At 42.0% G+C, this 27,384-nt stretch overlaps 1 protein-coding gene across 3 annotated transcripts in view; it reads right to left on the bottom strand.

Moving 5' to 3' along the window:
• The window catches only part of KCNH1 (potassium voltage-gated channel subfamily H member 1), a 183,499-nt gene extending 157,863 nt beyond the window's left edge, over nt 1-25,636 (bottom strand). For all 3 annotated transcript variants that reach the window (XM_074537118.1, XM_074537117.1, XM_074537119.1), the window contains exons 1-4: nt 25,392-25,636; nt 14,301-14,424; nt 13,948-14,054; nt 4,019-4,147 (exon numbers count right to left, since the gene is read on the bottom strand). In XM_074537118.1, coding sequence (XP_074393219.1) covers nt 4,019-4,147; nt 13,948-14,054; nt 14,301-14,424; nt 25,392-25,464 — 433 coding nt within the window. In that variant the 5' untranslated portion in view covers nt 25,465-25,636. The remainder of the gene's footprint in view (nt 1-4,018; nt 4,148-13,947; nt 14,055-14,300; nt 14,425-25,391) is intronic.
• Nucleotides 25,637-27,384: the final 1,748 nt, after the last annotated feature.

The following is a 27,384-nucleotide window of genomic DNA, read 5'->3' as shown; positions in this document are numbered from 1 at the left end:
GTGAATAAATCAAGATTCCAGCAGTTCTTGCCTCCACTCAAGCCACCGTTGTATTCCCACACATGAAAGATCCTTGCTTACATCCATTCTTCTCTTTGAAACCTAAAACAGTATCATTTCTCCATCTGGACTGGGAAAGCATACTGAAGTTTTTAACATACTCACTACTTCCCCTTCATTTGTTTCCTCTTTTTAAGAAAACATTTCATCCAGATGAAAGCAGAGTATATCTTAATCAAAATATTTCAAACACTGGCTCTGTTCATATAAATACATCTTAAAAACAGAACGAAAAATCTCCAAAAAAATCCTCCAGAAACAAAAAGGAAAAAAAAAGAGGAAACGTGAATTTTCCCCTCAATTAAGATGAAGGAGACAAAATATTTTTTGTGTCTGTGCCCCTGCTTGTTATGCAAAGGACAGCTTAGCTGCAACATGAAATAAAGCATCTTCTGCAGAGAAGATGGCAACTGATGATTGCTACAAAGCACAGAAGGCTACATCATCTTGGAGGATAACAACCATTCACTACTTGATTCAGTGATGCTGAATTTGACCACCTCTTTGTATAAAAATGAAGTACCAAAGCACAAATTAGGTTCCAAAGCTTAGTTTTCAAGCTTTTATGAGACAGCATAGATGCTTCTGGATATGTTCACCTTGTATTCATACATTCAAAACCTGTTTAGGCAAACTTCTTACAAGCCACTCAGAGTGCAAGCACAGTTTCTATTTGTCTGCATAAATAATTGTTTTGCATAAAGGAATGCACTCCACTTTATACACTATTCTCAAGCATCTCATACTTGGTGTGGTAGATCTCAAACCAGGAGAGACATTTACAGACAAAATGTATTAATTTCCAAATACAGTATAAACTTTAAAATTCAGCTAAGAAGGTGACCTAGCACTTGACAAGCCAAACTTAGCTATGCTATAGATTGATTTTGCCTTCTTCTATTCAAGTAAACCTCTTTTACATTTCCCTGATTTTTTCTGAGGGGCAAGCAAAGGGGAAAAAATGGAAAGAGGTTGTTTAAAAAAATTATCAACATCACTGACACTATTTTTAAGCAGTTTTATTTAGAATACACTATTTTTAAAGCTGCTGCATTTAAAAGCAAGCTTACTTACCTTCCATGGAAATCATAAAATAAACATTTCTAAATTATCTGAATCAATTAAAAAAAGGCCACAATGAGAAGTCTAGTTTTTATGTGACTTACTTGTTTCATCTATTCCAATGTCTGACATTATTAATCAAGAAAAAAACAAGAAAGCATGAAAAATGGTAATGGGACCTTCTATTCCTCTGAGTCACCTTCAGGGGAAAGATGCCTATTCATCTTTGTATAGTCAAACACCTGCCATTACAGCTCTACACTTTTCACTCAAGGAGCTGCATCATTTGCAGCTGAACAATCAGGCTTGAAATTGCCAGCAGGTGATAGAAAACCAAGATACACCACAGCTAAGCAGGCTTAGCCTGACAGATCAGTTGCTCCTTATGTAGTACAAGAACATGATCGATTTAATGGTTTTCTTTACATAGACATACAGGCACTGATTCTGAAAATCTGAAATGCTTTCATCAATAAAGTTCTGCAACTGTGCAAAGAGCACATTTTATTAACATATGTGCATCTACAGGCATCCTGTTACATACTAAGTACTCATAAGCATAGGAAACTGATTACACATACAAACACAGTAAAAGGAAAGTACTTGCTAAGCTGACTGAAGCTGAAAAAAGGAAAAAGAATTGATTTAGCAATCAGTTTTCAGTTCACAGTTTTAGTTTTTCAGATTGAGAGTTCATTTGGGTTGAGAATATGAGAAACATTCCTAAGAAAATTGTCCTCTTTCAAAACCATGCTACAGAGTTCCTGTGTAACACTGCACACAGCACAAAGAACATGCCCTTTCCAAAGCTCATGTGTGTAAATGGTTCTCAGAACAAGCTAGTACAATTTTACCTTTTCAGATCTTCCAAAAACATTTTTCCATTCTGTGAATCCCAGAGCCCACTACAGATGATTATCTAACACCTCATATCTGCCTTTTCTTCCCCCTCTCACAGCATGCAACTGCACAATGAGATCTTACATTAAAGACATGGACATGTGTAAAATTCTGTTTGACAAATCAGCTCCTCCAAGAAGTTGCTCATCTAGCCATCAAGTGATTAATACAATATCACATAACAAAATTCCTACAGCAAGTATATTATGGAAGAAAAAGGGATAAATTAAGAATGAAAACACAAAGTGCAGTTCCATTTATACCAAGATTGATTTGTGTATAAAGTGACAGAGAACTCTTTACCAGCATGAAACTTCTGAAACTTTAATAAGTTTAGGAAATCCAGAAATAATATTTGGAAGACTCATTTAGTGCACAAGCCCTTCTGTACATAAAGACAGAGCAGTCAGGGAAAGAGTGAAGAGCTGTGAATCAGTGGCCTCTAAATAATACATTCAGTTCTTCTGTCTGCAACCTCTGTTGGTTATTTTGCCAGTTTTCGTGGGCCTGAGGGAGAAATTCTGCCCATCACCAACTCCTCTGCAAGTCTATGCATTTATGTGTAGGTTTAGTGCCTATACTGCTGCAGATGTGCAACCACTGAGAATTACCATGCTCACTGCAAGAACAGCATAATTTCAAGATACAAAGGAGATTTTAAAATAAAAACAAAATTATGATTCCCTTTCTTCAACATTGTATTGAAAAAAAGAAAGCTAAAGTGTTTCTTTGTGTTGAAAGTGAAGGACAAACTGCCTATCTCTACCATATTAGGGAACCCCTGTGAAAGCAGAGGACACAGCTAGCACTCCTGACTGAGTCCTGCTTATCAACTGACTAAATGAGGCAAGGGCCTTCACTACCAGCAAACAAATGAGAGCCAGCTTTACTGCATCATGCTTATTTATCTGTGCTGTCACTCCCCATCAGCATACAGTGAGCATCATTAGGCAGGGAAAAAACAGACCCAAACTTTCTGACAAGCTAAGATTTTTTGTGTTGTTAAAGCAATAAGGAACCAAACAAATAGCATTAACAGGAGAAAAAAATTATCCACATAGCCTGGAAGGGGGTATGTTTGTCAAGGTTGTACTTCCTTTTTCATGGTAACAGGTGTTTCCACTTTGAGAAACTATGTTTTTAAAGAATAACATTTTGAGAACAAATGTAAATCACTTCATCTTCACAGTAAGTTTCCTGTTTAATTTAATACTACAAATATTATTAAATACTACAAAAATGCAAACAACAGGAGAACTTACATCCTTTTTCACCCCAGAGGATGCAAGGCTCTGTAATCCTCCATAGGGTACAAAAGGTCTGTTTCTGACAGGCTCTGAACCTGAGTGGAAGTTTATGCTGCTGTCACAGCTGAGCTTGCTGCCAGGTTTCCAGGCTGCAGCTCAGCAAAGGGTTAAGAGCAGGACACTGCTGTGCTGGTGTTCACTCTCCAGGACAGCTTAAACCTGATTCCACTTAAGATAACTGCAATCTCTCACATAGGCTAAAAGAAACTAGAACAGGACTTTAACATAAGAAATCCCATAATAATGACAAATAACATCGAATCAGGCAGAATTTAATTATTCTGATCTTTGCTAGACTCAGCCAGGGTTGATTCCTCAGGTTTTTGATGCAGTTTCACACACAATTTGTAAAGGGCTGTTGTGCAACATTGTGAATCCTTGAGGGCTATGCTGGAGAGTGGGTTAATAGTGTATTTTAAAGGAAGAACAGTACCTATTTACTATGCAAACTGGTCTTTCTGAAGCACTTGGGGCTTTCATTAGCAATGACCCTTTCCAGAGCAGGCCAGAACAATTTTACTAAAGAAATCAGCAACCATTTCTTGCACAAATGCCATCCCCAGTGGCACAGCTACAAGCTATTTTAACATTTCATTCTTAGCCTTGGGTATTTAAAGGACTTCAGCTCTTTCAAGACCAGGGCAAACAAACAAAAGCAGCATAAATATATAATTGTGAAAAAGACCAACCTTTACATGAATCATCCTCAATGGGCTGCTTGAAAGCCGTTATGTCATTGAAAGTGCAAAGAAATAAAACCACTTTATCCTGCTCATTTCGAATTGGAGCAATTTTCACAAAGAACCAGACAGGTGTTCCTGGAAACAAACACATCAAAGAGTTGGTCAATGGCAGGCAGAACAGTAAATGGGCCAGTTCAGATGTTTACATCTCAAATCAGTTACTTTAATGTTGGCTTTTTTTACAAACACCTATTTGAAAAAATAACAAAGCAGCTGACAAGTATGTTGTTTAAGTTCTCTGCTCTGTCTCTCCTTAGCTTTTTCATCTTCCAGGAATCACCCTGTTTCTGAACTTCACCTGCAAAGTTAACACTTGAACTTAAGAACTGCTTTGTGATCTCCTGAAAGAAGAGTCCCACATATTTCCAAATGCTGCACACAACAGTGTCTTGCTGACTCTTGAAGGATTTGAAAATGGGCCAGCTGTGCCTAGGACATGAGCACAACACAGAGTCTCAACTCAGGAATATGACCAGTTTGGTCAACTTTATAATTCCCTGCCAACAAGGAATGCCCTAAAAAAAACCATGCCCTAACTACTACAGTAGCCTATGTCTAACTTCAGAGCTGGGCTCCAGGAGCTCTGGCCCAGCCTACAAATCCCCCCATGCAAGGGAAACCCTTCACAAGCTGCTTGCCTTGGCCTGAGCCTGCTCCAAATCACTCCAGTGTGAAGCAAGACTCCCCTGAATTCAGGAGAGAACAAGCCATTAGGACCAGATCACATGATGCTGTGGATGGGATCAAGTTGTACTGCATGGAACTGCACCTTTCTAATTACTGCAGCAGATGAACCGCTAATTAAACTGCTTGAGAGATTACAGTCTGCACATCACAGAAAAAGATGGCCCCCAAAATACGACCCTTCAGACGCTGCTGCTGCCATTTCTTCTTGACCTCTACCCACCAGATCACCTCGAGGAGAGAATGTGTCAGTCAGCCCTGCCTTTCCAGATTGCTGGCAGTTCTCCTGACACTGCTGAGAAGACCCAATGAAGTTCCATGTAACAAGGCAGTGTCTACCACTCTTTTCACAGGACTCACCACTCAGTCCTGTGACTCACACTGCTTTTAGTGATATTTGAGTATAAGCTGATTGGAGGGCTCAGAACAAAGCACTTGGCTCCTGTATGCCAGAACATGACCTCCCTGAAGGCACCATTTTTAAGTCTGCATCTTAACTTTAGAGATAAAAAGATGACTTCTCCAGCTCTGAGGTACATCACAGTAGGGACACTCCAGACCTCAGCCTTCAGGGAGTTTGTACATGGGTTTTCAGACTGTCCCTACACCCTCAGAGATGATGAAAACTCACTGCTGCCTTTGCAAGCGCAAGAAGTAAGAGAGAAGATTCAGGCTTTCTTGCTGTGAGCAACATTTTTTTTGTGTCCCTTTTGAGATTTGTTTGGTGAGACGGATCTACATACCAGGGGCCACACTAAGATCAGCAGGAGTGTGACCCTTTGGGAAAGCCAGAATAAAGAGCACCACACAATCTTTTTCACTCATGTGGCAAAGCCTATTTTAGAAACAGTGATCTTAAAGACTATTCCTTTTCTTCCTCAGTCACAGGACCCTTCTCTATGTTAGTGATCAGATTCTCTTTCGCCTGAATTGCTCAGTATTTTAACATGAGCATGACATGGTATATTTAATGCAATAATTTTTAGTAACAAGGGCAACTTGTGTTTTCTGGCTGTCAAAGGGTCACAAGAAAAACTCAGGTATCTTACAAGCTACTGTCCAAAAAAGGAAGCAAAGGCAGCTTTTCTCCCACCTATGCTAATATAAGAGAGTTATATTACCAGTGCCTCACCTAGCTGTTTCCCAGCCTCAGTGCTGAGCAATCTTTTCTGGCTACAGAAAGGTAGGGCATCTCCAAAACCCATGGACAACTTCCATAAACCAAGTTCAATTGCTAAGGCTCCCACTGTGCCTGCATAACACACAAGCAGTTTCAAACTCTGGCTGAGATTCCATGCCATATGTACAGCCACTTCTATAAACAGCACGGCCTATGATGCATGGAGGCCTCTGCTCAAAAAGCAGAGAAATCCAGATGGAATCACTGGTGGCCATTTCTGAAATATGTCTGCATGGCAGAAAGTATTCAAGGGTCAATTTATTTATTTTTTTTAAAGAGTTAACATTCCTGAACAACTTCTTGCAAAAAAGTAAGAACAAACAAACATGCTAAGTGTGAAAGAAGGTTAAGTAAAGTAACTGTGCCAGTAAAATCATCACTAACTTGCTAATGAGCTTAGAAGACACTGCCACAAAGCAGCCAACAGCAATTTTCTAGACAGTAACACCCTTTACACTACACTTTCTCAAGAGTTCCTAAAATTGCCAATCTCGATTTCTTCTTGCCTACTTGTTTTTCCCAACTGCACATGTGAACTATTCTGAGGCTGATCAAATCCATATCCTGCTTTAACAGAGACTCCTTGGTGACTAACTGCTTTTCATTTTACCCACTTCAACACCCTTCACTAACACTGCAACTTTTTAATCAGCCAGGATCTCCATCAACAGCCTTGCTTTTTAATCTTTATCTACATGCACTTTTTTTGATTAGGGATTTTTTTTCCCTCCCAAAACCACTCTGTATTGTTTTACTACTTCAAGCTGCAGCTATTCTGCTATGGGCTGCTCAGAATATTAACCTTCATAGCACTGAGGCTGAATTATACACTCAGTTTCTTCTCTGCCTCTCATAGCTGTAAAAACATAGTACTGTGCTTTTGAAGATGCTTTGTACTCAACACAGAAAGGATGCAATTCACCCTCCTATTCTGGCTATTTGTCAGATTAATTATGTCACCTTCTTTTATGGTTATGCTATAGTGTGTTGTTGCAGGAATTTCCTAACATGTTCTGAATGCAGCAAGAGGACTCTTCCTAATAACCTGTCGAAGGCAGCTGCAGGGCACGGAGCTTTTATCAGCAGGGTTTTTACTTTCTGGCTCCCTTGACTCCCACTCATGTGTTGTATTATTTATAGGAAAAAGGAAGACAAAACACTTTTTTACCTAGAACCAAGTGTATAACTTAGTGATATGCCCCACCGGCTAAAAGAAAGAGCCAGATGTTCTTGACAGCCAAAAGTAGTTGTGTTTGATGAAATGCACTATTGGGGTATCCTTGTAATTTCCAGAGTGCCACCATCAGAGCAAAGTCCAAAATCAGGTGGCATGCAGGGCCTGCAGAAATCATCTTCCAGTTTGTGTGCTACACAGAAACACTACAAAGGCAGAAATAAGTAGATGGAAAATTCTGTCTCTATAACATTGTATTTTCCCTGCAGTGCATTCCCTAACATCTTGTCGGTGTCTCTTGTGAACAGTAGGCAAGTGAATATAAAAACACAGTCATGAGGTGAGAGCTCACAGTGCTGGGTTACATGGGCTTCCCACAGTGCTCTCAACCAGCAGCTCATTCACAACAGAACTGGGATCTGAAACATGGGAACACACCAAATGGCTCAGCCAAGAAGCGGCCATGCTCAGCTTTTGTCCTGCATGCTGGTTTAATTATCAGAAGAATTTTACTTCTTAAACAGTTTATTTAACTATTAAACAGGAAAGCCTAAAGTATAAACTACTTATAAATCAGGTCGGAAACCAGAATTTCAACGTCCTACAGGCAGCCCTCATGCTCTTGGTGTCAAAGCCAACATCCCTGCTCAGCCAGACAACCATGACTAGCAAGAGGCACAAAAAGACCATTTTAATGAAAAATGTGATTTTCAGATTCAGCCTGTGGTTATTCAGGCAGGGAAAATGCAGCATGTTCCAGAGTTCTCACAGCAAAACAAGAGCAACTTCCCAGTCTGCACTGATGCACAGCCACACAGAAAGTGTTTACCAGTGTTTTCAACAATATATCTACTTCCATTTACATTTTGTCTTTAGTCCTGGCAACCTCTCTCCCTGGTAAAGTTCAGTGATAATACCAGTGCACAAACAAAAACGTAAACACTCATGAGCTACATTGGCTTCTGTTGGATTTGGAATCAGCAGTGACAGAATCCAGCCTTTGTCTGGTGGCATAGCACCAATCATGCTAGAAAAGGGAATGCCCCTCCAAAGCTGCAGGACAAGCAGTGGGGACTACTGAGAAGAAATTAAAATCTACAGTGAATGCCCAATAGCAGCCATAAGACCAGCCTGGCTCGTGGTACCAAAGTTACATAGCCAATCCAGAATTAACAGGTGCAGCTCTTGAGAGGCTTTTATGGCCTAAGCACAGTTCTTATGGTGCTGCCTTAAAGCAAAGACAATTTTAAGGGCTGTCATTCAAATAGCAAGTGTTCTCCAGACTAATATATTCTAAATGTCTGCATCCCTTTCACTTTCCCATCTGAAAGAAAAATACTACTGTCTTTTCCCATGCTATTTTAACTTTGGTTGAAGTCTTTCAGAAATTCTTACATCATCAAAGTGAAAGAGATCTTAAAGGTCTATTCCAGCCTCTCCATGAGCATACCATAAGTTTTTCCACCTGCCAAACAAAAATAGGCCATATGAAAATAAAAACCACTGTTTAAATGTGCTCTTTGCCCATACCTTGAGCCACTTAACCAAAGAGGCCAACTGTTTTTCAAAACTACAAAAAGCATAGTTTGAATAAAACTGGAATATACAATTTTTCTTTCCACTAATTAAACCAAAATTAATTTAAAATACAATTGAAAAAAAAATGTTTTGACAATTCAGCTGGCATCTACACTGTCACCAATGAATGGGGCAAGTTTCCTCTAAGCAGCACAACCTCTGCATTACTTAGTAGTGTCTCAGTCAAACAGTCATCAGACACCTATTGTCCTGAAGGGAAACAGTCTGGCAGTATGGAAACAGAAATGTGCCCTTTCTCCACCAATTCCTACATGCAGCAATGCAGACAGCAGGAATTAAGTTCTATTAACAGCATGGCTGACCATTACAGCCACCCCTTTTAGGGTTTCACTTCTTCCCAGGACTCAGTATGACATTGTTCCTCTCTATCCCACACTGACTGAACAGTTTGTCCCAATGTCAAAGTAGCCAAACAACAGAAGAAGTGTCATCAGAGAGAGTTTGGCAAGCCACTGTACCCACGCAGATTTCAACCAGGCAAGCCATTGCACTCACACAGATTTTAACCAGAAATTGTACCCACAGATTTTAACCAGGTGTTCAGAGAAGCCCATGACATTTGACCATGCAAGACAAAGAACAAAAGTTCTTTGCTATAGACTCTAGCTTTGAGCAGAGAATGTGTAGCAAATGAGAACAGACCAACTCAGCCTGCAGCTCACCACTCTTTTAAAGAGTAAACCTTTAAAATATACTCCCAGCACTTTTAAAGCTGTTATCTTGGTGTCTTCTCTATCTGGTGCTTGGATACTGTGGCACCTAATGCTTCTAAAGGTCAGATCTTTACATGCTAAGATAAGGAAAATCAATTTTAGTCCCCAAAGGTGGAATTGCTGTTCACAAGGGTTATCCTATGACACTGAAACAGCACAGCAGAAAACAAGGTTCAGCACAGAGTCTGGTACTGCAGTAGTGCTGGCACAGTTCACCTGATTCTGAGCTCTCTGAAGAACAGAACATGAGTATAAGGAAGACACAGTAAAGTTTTGAGATCTTCTTTCCATTTACTGCAGGAAAAATACTTAAGGATTACTACTGGGAATCCTGTACATATTTGTGGAGATGACAGCAGGCCTTGCTTGCCAACACATTTGAAGACAATGATAAATGGGAATTACCAGTTTTATGAGTCCAAAATATTTAATTTGACCTTGCTGAAGGTAACTGAACTCACACAGATGGGTTTCACAGGAGATGCAGGTGTGCATACTGCTTGACAAATAATGGAGCTGCACTTCAGTGAGAGGTTGAGGAGGATACCTGTCACTTGACTCCAACACCCTCATTCTCTCCTGCTTCTGTTCCTATGCAGCAAAATGGGTTAGCAAAGGTTTCCATCTGGAGACACTGCAGGCACAGCACACACAAGTATAAATGGGTTTAGATGGTTTGAACCAATAAGAGTTATGAAAAACTCTTTTCTCATAACTGGGGTGGTGGGCAATCACAGGTCTACCACCCTGAAATGAATTCTGCTTCCTACAAATTAGGATGGGGTTGTTTGCTTTTGAACCTCTATAGAAAGCACTTGTCCCAAAGACAAATGCAAATAGAATCTACCAAATCACTATTTTAGGCTGATTTGTCATTCTCTGACATCTGAAGGCTTTCTAATACACTGAGGGAAGAAGGGAGAAGGAAGGAAGGGAAATATTGTATACACGTTAAAATTAAAATTTTAAAAATCAGACCATCAAATTAAAAAACCACACACAAAAATATTCATGCTTTTAAATTTGTTAAATATTCAAGCACCCAGAAAACAGCGAAGTGAAGCCCAGCACAAATTGAAAATGCATCCCAGCCTTTGGGACTCTCACCATAATATGTCTACTCAGCAAAGAGCTACTGCTTTGCAGCATGCAAAATAGTTACCTACAGCCAAGCCAGCATTCTGGCAAGCATTCTGCTGGTCCTATCAGTAGAGAACTTCTGAGACACAAAAAAAAAGGTGTCTTAACACTCTCTCAGCAGCACAGCTGCAGACCATAAGCAATGGGAATGCCTCTGCTCAGACAGGGGACACTTGAAGACTCTTTCTAACTCTTGATGCACTTCACCTTTGATGAGTTCACCCCACTCCAAATATTCTTCCACTAAAGTGGGTCAAGTACTGCATGGAATAGGGGGTTAGATTTCAACTGGACACCACCTCTTCAAGGCAGATAGAAGCAAGTGAATTTTGTATTCTTACAAAAATATACTTCATCAGTAATGAAAGCAAGCGCATGTAGAACAAGCCTGCTTCTGCACTGCTTGTATGCCAGGCCTACATTGTAGACTAAATACAAGACAAATAAAATCAAAGTTTAATTTATTCAGCCATTTTTAACTCATGAGGCTGACCATAAATTGTAAAAACTTAACAAATGGCTGTCAAAGTCTCATAAGAAGTTAAATGTTTAAAACACATCCATTCAAGTAAGGTAAGATATGACTAAGACTAGATATAAAATATTTTCTAATACATAAGCTGTACCCTTCCTTGGAATAAGCTTCTTTATCTCCACTGACTTCAGATTTAGTGATGTTTTCATTTTCCCATATAAAAATAAACAATACTTCCAGCATCACTGGGCGCTCACATCTAATTAAACAATGGAACTGAAGCTCTCATGTGAAATTACTGTCAGTCTGTCTGTTGTCATTTGGCAGTCCTGATTAAAGAAAGCTTTCACTTTGTCTCCTTTCAGGTATGACAATGAATCCCCACTGAATGCAACTGGATGGCATCAAAGCAGCAGTGACAAAAATCTGGTGGCTATGCACCTGTTTGCTCTAATTGCTTCCAATTATCCTGAAGAAGCTCTGTATTTCTGGTAAGTAATTCTTCCAGAGAATAACAATGATTTTTACATATCTGCTAAGTTATCAAGGGCCTAGCCCAAGGAATCATCAAATCACTATCACATCTTAATTTTAAGTTCTGAAAACAGGGAGTGTAGTCACTTTTGGATATGGGGAGGACTGGACAAAGGAAGGGAAGGCCAGGGTAGAGGCAGCATCCATAAATGCAAACATGATGAAGGCAGGGAATTGTATGTTGTTTCTAGAGTTAATACTGTGAACTGGAATGAAGTTTGTGGATATACTGTACCTATCTACCTATCAACAGCTGGATGGGGTATTCTTATCAGGCAACCAAGTAAATACTAACACTGGGTCACCACCATGGAGAGTTGGAGCGTGCTATGTTAAAAAAAAAAAAAAAACAAACAAAAAACTACCACTTCTAGTAACATCATTAAATGTCTCAATCTGGTTTGGCATGTAAGACCAGGGAATAATTGTTTCTCAGAGAAAGAAAAAAATAGCTGCTCCCAAAAGTACAAGATTGACTTGCACTACAGACATCATTATTAACTCATAACTCCTATTTTGTTTTCCTTTGTTCCTCCAAAAGGTTAGAGACTGTACTGTTAAAACAGCCAGAATTACATTAAATGTGCAGACTGTGGAAAATGTACCAATTATCCAACAACTCAAAACTAGGGGAAAAAACTGCTATTTGTCATGTCTGTTAGTTTATAAAGAGGCAGTAGACAGGTAAAGAACAAGAAAAATCTATTTTCCTGGCTAATTTGAAAAAGAAAAATAGAATGAGGAAAGAACAGAGAGAAACAAAGAGCAGGAAAAAAGATGTCTAACAAAATTCGGGGTCCTTTCCCAAGCTTTCAAACTGAGAGCAGGTTAGAACCAAGCAGGTTCATTGTCTGAACCATTGCCACAGTTGCAGGCAGAGGTAACTTGACCACAAAGAAAAGGCCACTAAGCAGTCTGGGTGCTGTGACTGGTAAACAGGGTAGTGTTTTTCTGTGATGTGCCTTACATTGAGAAAAAGTTCCAGGATGTCCCCTTTTTGAAATTTTTCAGTTAAAACTCTCTAGTGTTATTAGTCAGTCTCTGTAACAGTAGTTAACGTATCTCTAAAGCTGCAAATCTAACAAACACTAGGTGCTCTGCAGTTTGTTAAACTTGAAAGCAAGCTCTGTGCTTCCCTTTTTCCCATGCCTGTGACCCTCTGTGTGCGGAGCAGAGCCGAGGCAGCTCCGTCCCTCACGTCACACAGCACAGCTACTGCACAGCTGGGGTTCATTCCAGGCCACCCCTCCTGCACAGGAGCAGCGCACAGCAGGGCAGGAAACACTCCTCACTCCACGGGTACCTCGCTCTAAATCGGCACAAAACACAGAGAGGCCCCAGGCTCCACTGCAGGCCATATGCTGCAGCGTGACACAAGAGCAGCTGCATTGTCTCCCGGCGCCAAAACACTGATAACTAAGAGAGAATTCCAGGCTCTCCCAGATCCCAGCACTGCAGCTTATTTACTTGGGTTTGGATGCATAGATATGAGCTGCATATGGTCCCCATGGCCACAAACTGAGCTAGGAACAGAAATCAGCTTTTAGGAAATAGGTAAATATCAGAGGCAGGCAGCCCTAGGAGGAAAGCAGCACAAAGCAGAGCCACACAGACTGTGCATACAGGCAGTACCAGCTTCATTGTTAGAAGGCAAACCTGTTAAGAGCTAAATAAGTTACAGAATGCATTTTTTTCAGCTTAACATCTGCCTAGGCTGAAGACCTCAGTGTATTCACACTTCAGGTGACACAGATTAAGTAGATTAAGTATTCTCATCTTCATTAATAGATGAAAATAACTGCATGACATAGTCCACACTAGGTGAGACACAGAGTCAAGTGTTTGGGGCAAGTTCATCTGCTGATATGTGCAGTTACAGACAGACTGAATTTCCTAGGAAAAAAAAAATCACGTGCCAATTAAGGCTTTTTTGTCCAAAACAAAAGATATTTCATCTGAAAACATCAGTAGAAGTTCAGGTTCTAAAACAAAAGACAGGTTCTTTTTATTCCAAAATTACTATATGCTGTCTTTGCTACATCAAGTTGTCAAAAACTGAGAAAGTACGTTCTCTGCAGTGGAAACTTGCCTAAACCTAGCTTGTGTACTACCATTGTTGATGGAACCTTCAGTGTTGTCTTAAAGCATCACACATAGATTACTCTAAATGTCAGAACAAATTAGAAAGCTTCCTCTCCCTCCCTGAGTGACTTTCATCTCTAATGTTCTCATTTCTCCCTTTCAGATCAAGTGGCAGAACTGGAGCTTACTTAGCCCCAGATAAAGCACTGTCCTCCAGGGTGAATTGCAGTGTACAGTACAATTAAGAACACCTTTACACACCTACATTAATGAACAAACCAATTGACTACTTACTGTTCTTCTTGTACATCAGGATTTCAAAGGAGTTCATCTCATAGTTCTCAAATGTTTGCCGGACTTTGTCGATTGTATCTTTGTCTGTCAGCTCTCCATACATAAAACTGCAAATGAAGGGAGAAATTCCAGTCAGATACCAGGCAAAGACACAAAGACATTTGTTTACTGTGTAAAAAGGACCCATTTAGAAATGGCTCTTCTTTGATTTTGTTTCACCTGGAAAGCATATTTGACAGATGTAGCCCCAGGAGACAAAAGACAAAACTGGAATAAACAGATTACTTTTCTCCTCAAGCAACAGGCACAACAGTACAAGATATTTAACAGAAAATAAATCTGTTCTAAAATACCTGCAGGTGCTGCTTTTTTGCATAACTTCTGCTCTGTGATATCCTGATAACTTGCAAAATCCATCATTGCTGTAGACAATGGGCCAGTCCACGATCTGGGCATTACCCAGGACAAAATTAGTATCTGTTTGAAAAAACACATCATTTAGACATTAGTCAAAGCTATGGTTGCATTAGAGGAAATACTCATTTCAGAACCCAATCCCAATTGCTTCATCCCCTGCACAATTTTCCCAGATATCATTCCCACTGCAGTCAACAGGATTATTCCTGGTTTTTATTTTAAGGTTTTTTTTTTATTTTTAAAGGAGTGGTAATTACTCAGACAGACCATAAATAAAACACATGATGGTTAAGCAGGTAAAATTCATCTCTTGACTGAGGACAGATCCACCAAACTGTTTCCCTCTGTGCCACGTGCTCTGATCCACATGACACTGAGTTTGAAGGTGAAGCCTCTGACGGGGGCCAAACCAACCCATGAGCAATACTTCTCCCTGAATGCAGGCACAGGGGCTCCTCTCAACACCGCCCTCACTGCTGGCCACACAAGCTCAAACACTCGTGCACAGCACTCCAAACTAAGGGCTAGCAATTACACCAGCAGAAGGAACTCCTGTTTGCAATACAAGCCAGAAGCAGTTTCAATCAGTACAAAAAAACCCAAAACAACCAAGCAGGATTCACGCCTCCGTTCTTGCTGGGGCTGTGCGTGCCACAACTTTATGCTTGCCAACTCAAACCTACACGTGTGCCAAGGCAGACAGCAGTGATGCTCCCTGGGCACTGGCAGGCAGCAGGAGATGGTGCCTCCTGGCACAGCTGCAAGGACCCTCTGGCCTTTGGAAGAAAGGCTGGGCACTCACATGAGATCAAGAGGCACTCATTTTTAAGGAGAGCCCTTACGGGAGTCCAACACACTGCGTACTTTTCAGTATCAACTCCCAGCTGCTCACACACCCATACAGCTCATTAATGCTTCCTCCAAACAAATGACATTTTACCTATTAATTGCAGAGTTTAGTTTGTTTTAATTCCCCCTTTAATTCCCCTCTTTCACCCCAAACTTCAAGTGGGTTTAAATAAAGCAGTCCTGTAGTTAGCTAAATCCACTGCCCAATTTCACAAGCATGATCAAGTGTACTTTTACACACTCTTTAGAATGAAATACACCAGTAATATAAACTTCAGGATATTTTAGCTGCTTTTTTTCCCACAGCCTCTTTTAAATACCATGGGTTTTGCTTAGAAGCTTGAAGGGAGAGAAGCTTGAAGCACTTTCTCCCCAAAACAATACAACTCTTTTACCCCTTCCTATAAATAAGCCAAGTCATTTCTCACTGCTAAAGCAAGAGCTTTTGAGTGTCTGTTATAAACACTACATTAGACTGTGTTAGGATATTTTAAAATTTCATCAGGAAGTACAGAAAATGACAAAAAAAAGAGGCAAATACAAATGTTAGGTGAGGTCCTGCCCTGATCTGAATAGTGTTATTACATGCATGAATTGCTTAAGAATTCCTTCTGACTGCCTTCCCTTCTCAAAAGGTAACTTTCCCTTCTCTCCACTTCCTAAAGAGTTCCTGTTAAGAATTTGCCTCCCTTTCACACTTAAACCTTATTGTTTTCAGATAAATAATCTCTTGGGGTTTTTTTCATTGAAGGCTATATAGGACACATTTCTGATAACCATCACTGTGATAATACTACTTTTATCTAGCCTTGCAAGGCTTCTGTGAGTTACAACAATGCTCTTATCTCCTATTTACAAGTGAAAACAAAGCCCTAAATCCACAAGGGATTTAAGCTCCAAAAGTTGAGACTGCAACAGTCTAGTCCCTAGATGCCCACCTTACAAGAACTTGGGAGATGGAAGCTGTGTGAGCAGTGTTGGAGAGGAGAACTGAAAAACTTTAGCACAGCAAATAGAAATCTGACCAAGTTAAACCAGAGAAAACAATGAAAAAGGGGGATATTTTAAGGCTGTTTTTTCCCACTTTCCCATGTTTGTTACAGTACCTAATATTTTAACATAAATCCAGTTCTCACAGTTAATACTCAATTCTTTGCCAGTATTGCAGGAGCTGAAGAATCATGTTCCCACTTATGTTTTGGCCCAGCAAAGCTGAGGTTTTTTGGACTGGCAGTTTCCAAAGGATGCACAGAGAACATGCACACATTTCTCTCCCCCAGCAGCAGTTTGGACATTCTCCTAGAAGATAAGGCTACCTTAGGGCAGGGAAAGCTCAGCCATTATTTCAGCTCTCTAATGACTGTTCTGATCATCAAGGCACCACAGCAAATAGATATCAACACCCTCACCATGTGAGTTTTTAAGTCAGTATGGCTTGGCTGTTGTATTTTATGCACCCCTACTAGTCAGCACTGGGTGAGCCTCTCTAGCACGTAGAGGTACAATGTTTCATGTGAGTCCAGGCTGGGTTTAGTTAGTTGTGAGTTAGAAAAGCATGCTGAGAGATCATTATGTACCCATAAAGCTTTAAAGGAAAAATTTTGCACAACTATCAAACCACAGAACAAGTCAGAGATGTTGATGATCCCATTGTTTCTTAAGTGTCTCTCCCTTCTAGCTAATTCCAACTTCATGCATCTTGACCTTTCTTTGATTCAGGCTTTACACAGCTGACAAACACATCTCATTTCTTCAGAAGTGTCTGTGACAACACTGTTTTGCCTGTGTGAACGCTGGCAAGACACAGCATAAAATAAGGACTCCCGCTTATAACTGCAGTGCACAGCTTGCCCTGACAGACAGCCCAGGAGTAGAAGGGCTGTCCTCATTGCTATCATTTACACTCAACTGCAGTGACATCCCTGACAATGTGCTGCTTGGGGACAGCTCATAACCTGGTCATCTTTCCTAACGTAAGAAAATACTGAATAACATCCACTGAGGCAAATACTGCCATTGCATCTGCAGGGACACAGGGTCCCAGAGACCAGGAAACAGCTGTGGCTTTGTTACACAACAAGCATGAGGGATGCTCCAGTGAACTCTTGAGTATCACAGAGCAGAGACTCCTGGGGACTCACAAGTGGGTCAGCAAGGCCAGGAAAGGTGATGGCCAAGGGAACACCATAAAGAAACCCATTGCTAAATTCTCTTCAAAGACAGGGATGCAATGGACATAATGGCAGCAGTTATCAAAACATAGGTAATGGCAGCAGTAACAAAACTATATGGTGACTTGAAAGGACTCAGTGAACTCCCCTACCTGGAAATCAGTTTCTATCACAATGGCAACTGTGTTAGCAGCATTGCCTGGCTCAAGAAGAAGCTGTAAGCATCACTGGCCCTTCTTATGAGCTAGAACTAGAGAGAGCAGGCTCATATAAGACCTAGGCTTCTGGCTTGTGCTGAATTGCTGAATTTGGCACAGTCTGAACAAGACCAAGGAAATATGCAGAGGAAATATGCAGAGGTGCAGCACAGAGCACAATGTGCTGCAGAAACACCAGTAAGAGCTGTAACATCACAAAGGCAGCACAATTACTTTTGCATGAGTAGGACAGCCTTCTGCAGCATGGATTACTTTGTGAAGTGCATCACTTCCTATTTTCTAGCCTGCATTTTCCCCAGGTTAGTTCTGCTCATTGCAGTATACCCACGTCAGCATCTACACACTCAAATGTCAGATTCAGTTTGGGTTATCACTTTAAAGTAGACATGGCCACTTAAAAGCAACAAGAAAAACATTTTAGCTCCTTCCAAAATGTAAGAATGGATTTCACTCAGTCACTGAAACCAGTACTTTCCTCCATTCAGAAAACAAACCATCACAGAAGAATCAGAAAATGTCTTTCTAAACAACCTCGGTCCTTTTAACACTAACAATCACAGGTGTCTAGACACCCATCTTACCAAAACTACTCTATCTACTGAATCCTACTGTTATATTTAGTACTTTGCTTAACCAAAACCGTCCATCAGCTTCCAGAATTCCTGTAGATAAGTTGTGGAGCAAGTCACTGAAATGTTTCCCCCCACCATTCACTGCCCTGCACAGCTACATATTCACTCCCACTGCATCCCAGCCTCTCCTGTAACTCAGATCTTGCCAAGCTGAGACCACCTCCCACCTCTTTCCAGAGGCCAGCACATCAGTTCTACCTCCCCAGTCTCACCAGTGATGCACAGGTCCTCTTCTGGGAAACTGGCAGAAGGTCAGAGACCAGACACATTCCCACACTGAAGGTGTTTCCTCATTGCACAGAGGAAGCTGAGGGGAAACCTCTGCCCAGGCAGCTCTAGTGCAGACTTGGTAACAGGAGAGGCTGCTGCCCACTGCACTTTCCCATGTCTGGGTCAGTCAAATCCCCCAGGGTGCTTGGGTTTGTGTAGTGCACAAATGGGATTTAAATATATTAATATCTTTCCCCACAGTCATCATACAAATACAGCACTCAGAAGGTTTATTCCCCCCTGAGTAAAAGGAGAACCAGGCTCAATATGGTGGGAAGACCTGCTGCTCACCAAACCTGCTTGTTCTCCCATGAGAGAGAAGGGAAGAGGGAGAGAAGAAGAAGAGAAGGAGAAGAAGGAGGAGGAGAAGGAGGAGGAGAAGGAGAAGGAGGAGAAGGAGAAGGAGAAGGAGAAGGAGAAGGAGAAGGAGAAGGAGAAGGAGAAGGAGAAGAAGGAGGAATTGCCCTCCTCATTTGAGACCACAGCCTCCCTCATGCTGGGTGATGACAGCCCTGGTTATTGAGACCAGCAGGTCTTTTTTTATCCTGCCTCAAACTCTTCCCATGGATCTTCAGGGGAGCAAGCCCAATTCTTTAGCATTAGCAAGCACACACCACTCCTAGAGCAGAACTAACAGAGCTGCACATCACATGTGTCCCTCACCCTCGCCATGGAACAGGGGTGGAGGATGCAGCTATGGCTGCCTGGGCTGGGCCCAGAGCAGCAGAGATGCTGTGTCACAGCCAGCGTAAGAAATGTGCAGCAGGCAAAAATCATGTGCTGCTGTCAGAGCAGTAAAGATTGTATCATACAGCTTAAGGACAAGGGACACGTGGTATCTACAAACTTGTGACTTTGCATAACAAACAGCATCATCTGGATACTAGGGGGAAATGAGATTGCATCATTTCTGTCTAATTTCTTCCCAGAGCATAGAAATTAAACATTGTGTATAAGCAGGCCTGTCAAAATTGCTAACAAAAGATAGGTATGTATGAATCTTTGCTCATGTTTAGTCTTAGCTTTAAAAAAAAAAGTAAACCAGAAGTACTTAGTCACACTGATTAGCTACATTGTTCAGATGTAATTTCTGAGATCAAAATATGGCCCTAAATCAGTTCAAATAATTCACACTGAATTTCAAGCATTTATTCGATCCTTTCTTTGCACATATGTGATTTGAGACTTGCACTTCTGGGACCAACCACATTTTCATCCTAACAGAAGTGCTGTAACTGTAGTCAGGGCAAGTACAGACCTGCTCAAATGACAGAAAGACTATTCATGTGGTAAAATAAAAATAATAAGGAATAATTCTGCTCTTCCACTCACATCCTCCTGTGGAAGCCAGTGGTGTTACACCAATACTCACATTCACTCAGTATCCCCTTGTATTCATCCCTACACTGGAAGTGCTTCAGTGCTTAAATATCCCACGGAACAACTTGATCATTCTATAGGATAATGATATAGTGGCCTCAAAATCATCCATCCTTAATATTGAGGTCAAAATTTTTAAGCTCACTGTAATACAAAAACCATAAACCCCTATAGATAGGTTCATTTGGGCTGTTTTATAAAGTTTTATATAACTATGTATTTAATTTCCAAAACAAAATTGATTTAAAAGTTCCTTGGTTGCTACAGCATGAGCACAATTCCCTAAATACAGATATTTCATGTTTATGCAAACATGACTTACACTGTCATGTGTACACCAGAGCAAAGTGCAAGTGCAAGTTGAAAAGAATTATTAAATTTGTATCCTCAGTCTTTCCACAAATAACAAGAGACTCCAACTAAAGCAACAACTTCAAGTGAGTCATTCTAAATCATTACAGAAAATGAATGATAATTGCAGCCAGCAGAATAGACAAAAAACTACCTTTTCCATCTCAACATTCTTACTTTGCATTGTTATAGAAAATACTTCATGGCAGGCATCTACCATGAGAAAAGCTTAAATTGAAAATTATGCATCATTCTAACACTTGTAGCCATAAAAACTCCATAATTATCTATATTTTTAATATAAAGCACATTACTGCAAAGTAACAAAGTAAGAATAGCTGAAATGGCAAAAAAATTGAAATTGTGCCAAAGGTGCTGTCCATTGTATTTTATGGACAGCATGATTTTTCACCTATCCTTGAAGTACTATCCACATTGAGAAACCAAAAATCCAACATACCCGCCCCCCCAAAAAACCCCAAAAATAAACACTAAAACACAAATCCCACAACATTTACACACATGTGATGTTAGAATGACATAATCAGGTGATTTTCCCAAAGGAGGAAGTTCATCAGTAGGTAAGCATCAGACACTGCACCACTCTTACTAAAGGACAAAGCCACTGTTTAGCAGTGAGAGTTCATCATTCAGCGGATCAGGGGGTTTGTTTTTCCCATCCCATATGATCTGAACACTAATCCAGAAAAGGCATACTTTAATTGCACTGATTATGAGTCTTTCTTAGTTTAAAGAAGGCATTTGATTTACTGATTATAGCCTTAAAAGTGTTTGAGACAAGACCCAACTCCCCACTCACTTTTATCTGAGTTACAAAAATGCATTAACCAATTCTCCAACGAGTGGGTTTCATTAAGATTTGTTTTATAATCTTGTTCTAGGATTTAATGTAAAACTGGATTGATACATTGAATTATCACAGGAGAAGTTATTGAGCTTTCAGAACATTAATTTTAAAGCACATTACCTGTCATCTCCGTGCTGTACATTTTTTCCCTTACTATCTATAAAAGTAATTTTAACAGAATCAGGTTGTACATTCCTAAATGCATAAAGCTGCACATTCAAAACTAGACTTCTGGCCTAGTAAAAGCCAGTAGAAAAAAAAAATTTACATTCAATTCCAGTGATACTGAGAAAAAAAGATTGTCAGTAATGAATTGGTATTTCAATGTACTGATCAACTGTGAGAAAAGCATGGATGAAAATGTATATGAAAATATATGTGTCTCCACAGTTGTTAACACGGGAAAGAAGGAAGATCAGGAAGCAATAAAACCCATTGTTTCATTCTCTTCTGGGAAAATGTCCTTAACACAGAACCTACAAGCTGTCCTCCTGCAGTTTCTGAAGGTCTGCTGTTTTCATTCCTCATTCTCTGTTAAGTTTCCTTTGCATTTTTCTCTGGCTGAACACAAAAACAGTCTTTTCAGTTTCAGAAGTGTTTACAACAAAGTTAATTTCTCTCCTAGGTCTCAGATGATGGTACAAGGTTAGCATGCCCAGGATGCAAAATGTTTATTGTACTGGGAATTTTATAGCCTGTAATGAAAGCAATGCCATAAATCATGCAAATGTCTGTTATACTCAAGATCTATGTCTGAAGGTGCTTTTTCTTTCCCTCTTCAGGGAACTCTCTGCATTCTCCATCAAAAGATGCAAGTTTGCTTCCATAACTGATGTCTCCTTAGTGTGTTCCCAGGGGATTTTGTGAAAGGAAAATTAAATTCACACAAGCCTTATGCCTTCCAACTTACTCTTCTTCCAATCTCCTTATTTTGTCCATAAATTAGAAAAGTACCTGTGATTTCCACTGAAATTCCAAAGCCATGTAAACACAGGACTTACTTTTGCCATCCTCATCTATGCACAATTATCACACATCTCAATGAGAATCCTGACCAGGGAAGGACTGAAGAATTTGGCTGACATTTACATAAACCAAAACCATTTTTTTCTGCAGATATTGATAAAGCATTGGAATATTACAAATAACCTCTACAATAAGCTGCACCAGTTGACTTGGGTGTCCTGGCCATGATCCAGGTTTATAACTGTTATAAATTACAGTGCTTGTATACTGTGGATGTATTACATTACCAAGAAAAACATTAATATCACATTAGCAGTAACCATCAGGGGCTAGTGATTCTTTATATACTGCACTGTGTTACAGCATGGGCTCATTTTCTGTCCCACTGGGTGTTCTGGTGTTTAAATATTTCACTGCTTCAAAGAAATTTTTGTCAGCCAACCACTGCGCGCAACATTTATTTTTCTAGCTCGGCATGGCTAGTATAAAAATATATATTTTGAACATTAAATACAAGATGATCAGAATTATGGTGTCCCTCATTTCAAAGAGGGACAAACATTAAGCTCACACTTCGTGCAGAAGGTCTTTGTGTGAGAAGAAATCACAGAGGACCAGACAAGGTCCACAGGTCTAGAAGATGTTTCCTGTGTGCTACCTAAGCCATCCCATGCTCTCTTTACTCCAGTGAGTGGGAAGGCAGCGCTTTGCTGCTCTAACCCCAGCACTGCTCTTCTGGCTGGCATTCAGTGCATGAGAGCCTGTCTCAGTTGATTTGCAGCCTGTGAAGAAGCTCTCATTCCTAATAACTCTGGAGCAGACAATTCAGACCAAAGGAGCTGGAGGTGAGTCTTGCTGCAGAAGGTGTGCTATAAACATGAGCCAAATTTTAACCCTAGTGGCAAAACCCCTGCCCTGCACATCTACATGCACTGCTGCTACCTTTAGCCACAGAATGTGCATCAGCTCACCAGTCCCACAGCTAACATGACAGAAAGGCTGTCCAAAGAACTCCTTGTCAAAACTATTGGTAAAATAAAGGTGTAATTAATGCTGTCCTTAGAGCAAGGCTTGCCAAAGAAGCTGCACGTCCATTCCTTTGTAAGCACCGTACAGCCCCTTCCACTGAGTTAACACCCCCTGCCCCAAAACACTCCTTCCTCCGTCCACCCGTGACTGATGATACCCATATCATATACAAGTTCCTTCACACGAAGCACCTAGTCCATTATTTCTGTTCAATGACAAAATTCCTCTCTTTCAAAGGGAATCCTCTGCAAATTAGGAACATTCCTATATCTGTATCACCCAATATCTGTTGGCATTACTCAACTTGCTTGCATGTGCCAGCAAATATAAGCTTGACAAGAAGCCCAAGGTTTATTTGGCAAATCCCAAACGGCGTAGACAGCTTCATTGTGGGTCACATTACTGCCCAATTGAACAAAACCAAGAAAGAGGAGCCAAACCTCAAGCTTTATGGGCCCATTTAAGCCCTCATCCTGTGGGCATCCCAAATCACCTCAATGGCCAAGCAGGCAGGACAAGATGAGATGTGGCATGTTTCCATACTGCCTCCGTGCTGGTCAGCACAGCCCTGCCTCAGCACGAGACAAAGGAGTCTATCCTTGTCTCTCCAAACAGACTAAGGGTAGACAAAACTGATTCATCCAACACGGGTATGTGACAGCACCACATTTCCAGCAAAGCTGGATTGGGTCCAGCAAAAACTTGAAGGCACATCACAGAAGAAATAAGGTTCTAAACCTGAGTCAATTCCCTAAGCTTATCCTCATAGGTCTGAACTGTGCATCATTTCCCACCAAGCTTAGTCTAAAAACTTGTATTGATTATAGCCCTCAGGACTGGCTGAGCATTTGGAAATGGAGTGCTATCATTCCACCTGCGCTGTCTAGCACCACACTCTGTTATGACACCTTCTTAATAATGGGGGAAGAGAGGACAAAACAGCACAGCTTCTGCTGCATGATTCCCCCCATCTCCAAGCCTCAACTGATTTATTGCAGCGAGGCTTTGGCACTGAAAGCCAAAAGAGGAAATTGGTTTTTAATGAAGAAAATAATCTACAAAGTCGAGACAGTTTTGAGAAAAACCTTCAATAACTGTTGTTGGAAGATTAGAGAAGCAGCCTGAATGTGATGACATGTAACATTCATTTTTAAAGACATAAAAAAAAAAGAGGGTAAGATTCACTGTAAGACTGGAAAGTAATTTTTTCAGGAATGCAGCCTCCAACTCCCTTCCTTCTACAGGAAAGTTGCAGAGAGAAATAACCTATAAAAAGAGCCTCAGAATTTTATGTGAAAATAAGGTCTTATCAAAGGCTAGTTCTCCAATAACACTGCCTAATTAAAAAAATTTGAAAATCATTCTTGGGATCATTTGAGATTTTAGCTGCTTATCAAGAGGGTTAATTGTCTTTGCTTTATCAGAACAAACTGACTATGTTTTTAATTAATTAACTCGTCGTGTCTTCAAAAGAAGCTTGATGTTCATATTCTCAACCATACTACAAGTTCTTAATCCCTGAAGTAACCCCATTGAAGTCACCAGAACATCAAAAAATGGCACAACTTGAGCTCGGGGCTTTAAAAAAATGCACATGCCTAGGTTAAACAAACCCATGAACGCTTGCATGGTCGCCGGCTTACAGAGGGAGCAGCTTTTGGTAAGTCCCTAAGTGAAAGAATCTGGATAGCATTAATACATATTTGCATGCAATTGTGAAATTCGAGGCATTTTCCACTCCACAGTTTTCCAAGAGACAGACCTGGTTACAGTGCACGAGGAAAAAAAAGAACAAAAAAGCAACATCTGCCCTCAGCCCTTAAAATGGCAAACTCTCTCCTCACTTATGACAACCCTTTCCTTTCACCTCGGGCCGGCAGCCCTGGCCGCTGCCCCCGCACCGGGCTCTCCCAGCTCAGGGACCATCTTGAATCCCCGCACCTCCTCCCGGTCCGGAGCCGCCGCCGCCCCCGCCGCTCTCCGGACCTCCGATCCCCCACCCGGGGCCGGGCGCTGGCCCCGCTGGCCCCGGGGCGCGGATAACGGCCGGCCGGGGCTCGCTGGGCGCCCGCCGTGAGGGCGCACCTGCAGCCCGAGCCCCGCCGCCCGGCCCGGGGGCTCTCGGCAGGATCGGGCGGCGCAGCCGGCACCGGCTCCGGCACCTGGACGCGCCGCTCCGGCGGAGCCGCCCGGCAGCGGCCGGGTCTCGGCGCCCCCCGCCCGGCGCTATCCCCGTCGAGGACGCGGCGGGCTCCCGGCGGCCGGCGAGCGCTCGCCCGCGGTGCCCCCTTACCGTTAGACCTTCGCACGATGTTCTCCAGGAACGTGTTCTGAGGCGCCACCAGCCCTCGCCTTCCCCCGGCCATAGTCGCTGAGCGGGAGCGCAGCGCGGCGCGGAGGCTCCGCTCAGGGCCGCGCCGAGCCGCGCTCTGCCGCGCCGCCGCCTGCCCGCCCCGCGCGCCTCATGCCCCCGCCGGGACCGGCACCAGCGGCTGTGCGGCACCGCCGCCGCCTCCCGCGCACCGCAGCCCGCGCCGCCGCCGCCGGCCCGCCCCGCAGCGACCCCCGCCGGCCGCCGCCGCGCCGCAACGCCGGGGCTGCAGCGCCATCGTCTGGGGCCGCGCCGCGGGCTGACAGCCCCGAGAGCGCTCGGCCCGGCCGCGGCTGGCGGCGCCTTCCCCCGGCCTCTGCCCCCGCTCAGAGGGGGCTGCCGCCGTGCCCGACCCCTCGCCGGTGAGAAACGTGGAGTGCGTAAAGACCGCTCACAGCTCCCGGGAGACACCGCTACGTCCCTGCCCGGGTGGGTCCCCGCGAAGCCCCGGAGCCTTTGCTCGCCGCCCTCGTCCCGGGTCGCGCTCCACGCTTGCCCGCGATGATTTCTGTTAGAAGGTCACTTAGTAGTAAGTGGTCAGACTGATTTACAGCTCCGTGGAAGCAGCGAGACAAACTGTTTAAGTATAACCTTTGACAGGTTTTGAACTCTGAGATATTTAACTGACACCAAGCTTTCATTCAGAGATTAATCAACTTTGTTGTTCCCCCATACCAATCTATCAGTAAATGGAAAATACTCAGATCTTTTACATTTAAAAGGCATATTTTCTCTTGCTGGCACTGGCATTTACTTGCTGTAATGCCTCATTAAGTGTAACACCTTCAGGCTCCGCAGCTCAAGGCATATTGGAGACGTGGAGAGTATGTTTCTGCATGTTCATCTGCTCGAGGAAAAGCTATTTCTCACAGTGCCAGCAAATAAAGCATGGCAAACACCATGGCCTGTGTCAGCTGAGATTTTTAACCACTACCACTGTTCCCACAGAATGCTGGCACTGCCCAGCCTGCTCTCTCCTGGGTAAGGCTTGGGCCAGGACCAGAGCCAGGAACCACAGGCAGCTCCAGCACAGCCACACACGTGGACCAGTTCAGGGTGTTTTTCTAAAAGCACAGCTGTGTCCAAACACTGACTGTGACACAAGAAGTCTGATCTCCCTGCCACCAGCCTCCTACAGCGTTTTTAAGTGGAATGTGAGACTCGAGGGGTGAAGGCAGGTGACAATTTCATTGCAGCAGCAACTACAGATGGAGTCCCTGAGCACGCTGGTGCCATCAGCCCCTCACACAGCTGGGATCCTGGGAACTCCCAGAGCCCCTGGGGGCCAGGCAGGAATTAGCTGTGCCACACAAGCCTCTCTTAAACTGATTATCTGTATGCTGGACACCAGCATTTGCTGCCAAACAGAGGCAGGTTAGGAGGAACAAAAAAAAAACAAGGGCCTGAAGCTGCAAAAAGGCCACCAACTGTCCCTGAAATGTTGGGATTTAAAAGAGCCCTTAGAAGCATTTATTTGCATCTTTACATATCTAAGTACCCCTATCAACCATCCATGTGAGAAATGGATTTATAAAGAATTTTTAAAACTTGACAGAAATCTCATATGATTTTGTATATTAGTATATAAACACAAATAAGGTGTGTTGATTTAGGAAGGTCATGGAATAGAGATAACATTGTTGAGAGAGAGACTGAACTACTAAGTTTTAATAAGTTTTAAAATATGGTTTTGTAAAAAGACTAGATGTTTTAGAGAATTAGAACTGTGAAAGATATATTGTAGTAAGACTATGTAGGGTAAAAATCTAGGTGATTAGTGTTAGAAGTAATAGCAGCAGTGTGTGGTAAAAGCTAATAGGCTGAAAAACATTTATAAAGTATTGTAACCAGATAATAAATTAGTTTCTGATGGAATAGCATTGAGTTTATGTCTTTTATGTCTCACCCTTAATCA

The sequence above is a fragment of the Zonotrichia albicollis genome, chromosome 3, assembly GCF_047830755.1.
Source record: "Zonotrichia albicollis isolate bZonAlb1 chromosome 3, bZonAlb1.hap1, whole genome shotgun sequence".
NCBI classification, from domain to species: domain Eukaryota; kingdom Metazoa; phylum Chordata; class Aves; order Passeriformes; family Passerellidae; genus Zonotrichia; species Zonotrichia albicollis.
This window is presented reverse-complemented; position numbering and strand designations above follow the sequence as displayed.